The sequence below is a fragment of the Aquarana catesbeiana genome, linkage group LG03 (assembly GCF_042186555.1).
Source record: "Aquarana catesbeiana isolate 2022-GZ linkage group LG03, ASM4218655v1, whole genome shotgun sequence".
NCBI lineage: Eukaryota > Metazoa > Chordata > Amphibia > Anura > Ranidae > Aquarana > Aquarana catesbeiana.
In genome coordinates, this window is record NC_133326.1 from 687,624,830 (window position 1) to 687,630,829 (window position 6,000).

A 6,000-nucleotide genomic window follows, 5' to 3' on the forward strand; every position below is an offset into this window, starting at 1 on the left:
TTGCTAGATCCTGATATAAGGACATTTAATCCTTCCTCAAGAACGGAGACTAGGGAGTGGTCAAGCGACATCTTGCCAAGCCTCGGTGGAAGGGACCTTTCCAGGATTTGTTGACTACTGCTGCGTCAGTTAATTTTGAGGGAAAGTCCATATGGTCCACACCTCCAATGGCAAAAATAATCCACTTCTCCTCTGTGATGTTTGCACTTCAGGTGGTTTCTGTGCCTGGATTACCAGCCAAGGATTAGTCACTGTAAGGTGAAAGCCATTCCCTATATCTGATGGAGCCTTCAAACAAGAAGTCGTTTTCTATGTGCTGCCTTTATAAGTGGCACTTAAGAGAAGTCCAGCCTGAGCTCATTCGGCTGGGCTTCTCTTCTGGGTCACAGGAATGGAATTTGTTTTGCACTCCTGTGAAATATTTTCAGCAGAGAGCGGTCCGAAGTCCACTCTCTGCTGACGTCACCAATATCAGTCCAGGCACCGTGTCATCTTGACTTCGGAAGTCTGTATCCGCCAGGTGCCTGGATTGATAGCATTCTCAGCCTCTCAGCCAGCCGCTGAGACGGTCGCTTCCAGCCTCTCCACGGTTCAGCGTTCCAGTGAGCGTGGAGGAGCAGAGCAGGAGAGCTGCTGATTGACAGGCAGCAGCTCTCCACTCAGGGAGGTGAGAGAACCCGAGCCATTGGTGATGTTCGGTGGCTTGGTTCTCAGTGAAGAGGCAGCGGGGGGACAGATGCAGCATCAGACCGATGCTGCATCCACCTAGGTAAGTATGATTGGCCAATAAAAAAAGAACCTTTGCTTCTCTTCGAACTGTCTCAAGTAGGCCTTCCATCAAGTGATGAATGGATGTCCTTATTATCTTGCTTTTTTTTTTTATTGCTAAAGTTCATGGACCAACAATGCTTTGGTGCAACTACACAGTGAACTACTTGAACTACTGGGTGCATAGTCATATTTCTGTAACAGGGGAGCTCTTCCTGATTGGGGTTCCCTTCATAGACTCTGCATGAACAGATTTCTTTTCCAAGTTTGTTTGAGAAGGGTGCTTCTTGTTCCTGAAAACATCATAAAGTTGGCAGATTATGGAACCAGTTCTTCTGTGGCTTCCTCTGCAGCGCAGCCAGTAGGAGGGTAGGGGGAGAAGCTGGCTGCGTTGCAGAGGGAACTACAGGAGGATTGGTTCCAGTGAAAAGGCAGTACAGTTGGTCCTCCTGCTCGACAGGTGCCCGGTCCCCCTTGTTGAACTGATCGGGTTCAGGCCCGGTACAGGAAGGCTGGCTATACCCCCTAATGGCGGCCCTAGTCACTGCCATACACGAGGAGCAATGCGGCTCTTCCATCAGGATGCAGGGATCCTGTGTTCCCTTTCAATCCCTTCCCCTTTACTTTCAGGAGTGAACAAAGTGGTCCCCTGACCGCCACCTACTTCTGAGACTAGAGGGAGCCCAGCATAGGACTAATGTGTCCTCTTCCATTATATGAAGTGTCCTCTGCCATTGGTTCTGCCATCATCTTGGGGCAGCCTACATCTAATAAGACTCAGAGTTCTTGTGAGATTTTGGTGGCCATCTTAGGGAAGCCGAATGCTATATATAACATTAGCTCCATCATAGGGGCGTCCCGTGTAGAAGGAGTGATTAGGGTGGGACAGGTACTCTAGGTCTCAACCCCCAGTTGGGGATGGGTTGGAGCCCTGGGGACCTGGAGAGTGTTGCTGCCGGATATGTTTTCAGAAGATGAATTCAGGGATGCCAATTAAAGGAGCCATCTAGTTATTTGCAGGGCACTAGTACTGATCCTTTCCCGAGGAAGGCATTCTTTGCCTTGTCTGTAAGAGTTGCATCCTTGTTCTACAATTATGTTTGTTGGTAACTGTGCCATGCTGTTTGAGGTGGGTCTGGATCCATTTTAAAGGAACACCAGTAGCATCTCATTTTCAGTGATCTACACCCCCAAGTAACCACCTACCACTAGCTCACTGGTCAGCTCACTTAAAAAGTACCAGTTACAACTGGATTTATGTAAGAAATGGAACACAGATGAGCTGACATTGCTGACCTTGTCTGGTCACCAGACTTCCATACCCTCTGGGTTACATTCCAGAACAAGCATGCAGCGATCAAAGTCAAAAACTGAAGCCAGAACTCTTGATCTGATTTCCTGCTCTGGATCAATGACTCGTAAAGTGCTGAAGTTAGTGGATCAGAATGATGGGCAACCAGTTTTTTTCAGTTGGCAGCTCACGTATTTCATCAGTACAGGTCTTCTATGAATTGGTAAAACTGTGCAAGGTTTTTTAAGGTTAGTTGTATATATTCCTCCTCATATTTGCACCTGAAAACTGACAGTTGCTGTTCTATTAACTGCCTGACTTTACACACTGTACAGTCTTAAGTCAGAAGAAAGTCCTGTGTGATGTCAAGAAGTTGACTGGGCACTGACCATCTGGCAGGGGTGCCCAAACATATTTCAGTACATATATTTTACAAATATTTATGGCCCAAAAGAAAATCTGTTCTATAAATGAATGAATCAAATATAAATACTGTTGTCCCCCTTTTTATAAGTGACCGCATTCCCTCTGTTCTCAGCTGCATAGGAGCTGGGGGAGGAGAAAGCAGCAGACTGATCTTCCTAGTGAATGGCTGTGCAGGGGGGGGGGTATGTCAGTACATGTTTGATCGTTGGAGGAGAGCATAGTGAGTTCCCAGCATAGCTAGAGAACTGATCTTGCTGTGCTGTCCTGCTTAGTGTGGTCAGTTTGTAATAGCAAAGCAGAGGTACTAGCAGGAGCACCAGGGATTTCACACAAATACAAAGAGAATAGGATACTTTTTCATACAAGTACATGCTACAGCAGGCACATATCAGGAATATGAAATGTTGAGTTTACACTTTCTTTAAGCCATTAAGGTTCAACAAAAATAAATTCAGTCTGCACCTCTCTCATCAGAGTCCACATTAAATGAGAGTTCCCATCAGAATCTCCCCAATCAGAGTCCTTCCTTACATCAGAGTCCACATCAGAGTCCCCTTTACATTAATGTCCTTACCAGTGTCCCCCTTACCTCAGGGTTCCCAGCAGAGTCTGTCCCTACCTTATACTTACAGTGTGGCTGCAGCAGAAAGGCATGAGTCAGGGGCATGGCTATAGCAGCAGTCCGAAGACTGCTATATCCGAAGACATGGGAGCTGAGAGGCAGACTAGGTCTTTCTCTGAATGCTGGGGCAAGAACATGTATTGTTGCTGGGACGTTGGCAGTCTTAGCAACCAAAAACAGTGATAAGTGCAGCAGGGGGAACCTGAAGTGAACCTGACCTGAAGTGAGATCTGTGTGAGAGCACAGTGGGCCAACATTGAAGATAAACCACTGATAATAGCCAAGAGCCAGACAAAACCTTGCAACATTCCGGATTTGGCCCATGGGCCATAGTTTGGCGATTCCTGCTCTAGATTCATAATGGACTTGTCCTGCCATCTCTGCACAGGAAGACCCTTCTTACCTGGAAGAGCCAACAAGGACGGGAAGTCTCGGCAGTTGTACACTCCAGTGGAATCGGTGGCACAGCTCATCCACAGGTTCTCAAACAGAACGGAGGTGATGATCACGCTTCCATCATCCGAAGACACCCTCCAGTTTGCATCAAAGAGCGAGATGCCCAACATGATGGAGCCTATGACCCCAAAGAAGAATCCTGCCGTCTCCACGATCATTGACATTTTCAAAGGTGGTTGAAAGAACAACCCACAACTTAAACTCTTCTTACTTCTTCAGTTCTTCAAAAAAAAAAATATTTATTTATTTTTTTGTCCTTTTTTTGTGTGTCCTCTTTACTGTTGGTAATCAATTTTTCCTCTTGGGTCTTTCTGTTGTTTTTTTCCCAGTGTATTTCCGGATTTGTGCTGCTGACCTCTACTGAGAGGTTATCTAGTACGGTTGGCTGTCACCTTCCTGACAATGACCCCTGTACTGTGACGCTGACCCTACCTACGGCATCGTCTCCAGCAGCTTTTCTAAACTTGATGGCTTTTTTTTTTTTCTTGTTGTGTCCTCTTGGACTTTTGAAGACCACAGAACTGGTGGTCTGCTGATCTGTACAGGTTCCTGTGTCTTTGGTGGCTCAGAATTCCCTAGCCTTGAATGCCTTTTTTGAACTTCTGCTGGTAACTTTGGAGTAAGTGTCCTATTGTCTTCTTTGAGATTTTTTTCACCTGCTGGCATCCAGGTAGACAGAGAGATGTGTGTTATGCTTGTCCTGCTGCACTTTAGGTATACAGGGAACATTCTGAAGGTGTGGAGGCATTCCCCTCCTCCCTCTCCTCCTTGCCCTGCAGCGATCGGTCTGCACACCTTATAGCCAGGGATAGGTGATACACAATGTACAGTTATAGGATGTATCTGTGTGCAGGCTCTTATGTAAAGCTCACAGCTGTAACTATATTTCATAAAAGTACACTATACCATCAACATGTATATCATGAGACAAATTTTTGCATGTTGTCATTTATCATATATAACTAAATAAACTACATATTCTTCATCCTAAATTTTTGCTGTCTTGGATTGAGTAAGGAGGGGTTCGATCCTCCCTGAAAATTGTATTGCTGTTGGAAAGATTTCCCTTGACTTCCTGTCCCAGTGACCCCCCTGATATACCCTGACACGCAGGGGCTCACCTAGCCAGGAAGTGAGCAAAAGCCTTCTTCACTGGGTACATTGATAGCAGTAAAAGCTTGACAGAGGATCTAACTTATTTTTTTAGATTGTGAACAAAAAAAACAAAAATAAGTGTCGCTACATTTGGGTTTTTGTTGCCTGCTTTTTAATAGAAAACTGGTACATTTTCAATGCTTACGTGCTTTAAAGTGGAGTTCCACCCACTTTTACAACTCTTCAGCATCCCTCACTAAACTGTGCACTGTAAACGAATTGGATATTTTTAAATTTTTTTTCTCAGCACCTACTGTATATCTGCTGTATTCATTTTTCACTTCCCCCTCCCTGGCCGTGGCCCATCGCATCATTTCCTGTTTGCAATGCCTTCTGGGAAGGGGCGGCAACTTCCTCTGACACTGCCGTTGCTATGGAAACCTGACCTGAAACCTATTACACTGCATGTGCTGCACTTCGCATGTGCGAGATATGCAAGGATGAGATCCAGGAAGAAATACAGTCTGGCTTCAGATGCCCACACTTAAGATGGCCACGGCCTGCTGTAAGTTTATAAAATAACAAACTACTGCTATAAACTAACAAAACGGACCTTAGTTTACAGACTAACTTTACTAGAATACATTAAACTTGTGTATTATAGGGGTATTTTTATTTAAAAAGTATAATTTCGGCCGGAACACCACTTTAAAGATTACTTGCTGATCAATGATGAGTTCACTTTTTCACATTCTTAAAGTGGACCTTCACTCACATTTCACCTATGAAAAATTGTACCCCTCTCCCTCCCTTTTTGGCTACCTTTTTTGGGGGGGAATGGGGAGTACCGTTTCCAGCAGGTACTTGCTCCCACTTGTTTATTCCTCATTTAGGTGAGGATGGCATCTCCTAGCTCTGCACCCCCACCTCATTACTCGTCTGTAGCCTCGTACATGTCATACATCTCAGGGGGCTACAGGTGCTGTTTTAGCCTCGTGAATAGTAGGTAGCCAGCTGTCATCAAAAAGTCAAAACGGAATTCCAAATCAAGGACCTGTGAAGCCCTCAGGCTGTAGGAAAACAGCACTGGTCTCTTTGGTCTGGTAAGTTTGTGTTTTTTATTTCTAGCTGCTGACTTTTCATTTTTATCAAAATGGCCAAAGTTCCTCTTTTATTTGCCTCGTTTTCATATTTCATATACAGATGATAAGCTTGTTCTCCAGAAATTCTGCTCATTCACCGCTGAGTAAAATATAATTAGTCTATTGTTCTTAAAGCCCAACTCAACCCTCCTAATTTATTACCGTATTGAAGTCACATGTAATGACATTCGCATCAGGCC

General features: G+C 44.9%; 1 protein-coding gene across 1 annotated transcript in view; it reads right to left on the minus strand.

Annotated features, from left to right (window-relative positions):
• The window catches only part of LOC141133568 (claudin-15-like), a 76,739-nt gene extending 72,027 nt beyond the window's left edge, over window positions 1–4,712 (minus strand). The window contains exon 1 of the mRNA XM_073623032.1: window positions 3,511–4,712. Within this exon, the coding sequence (XP_073479133.1) occupies window positions 3,511–3,727 (217 nt within the window). The 5' untranslated portion in view covers window positions 3,728–4,712. The remainder of the gene's footprint in view (window positions 1–3,510) is intronic.
• Window positions 4,713–6,000: the final 1,288 nt, after the last annotated feature.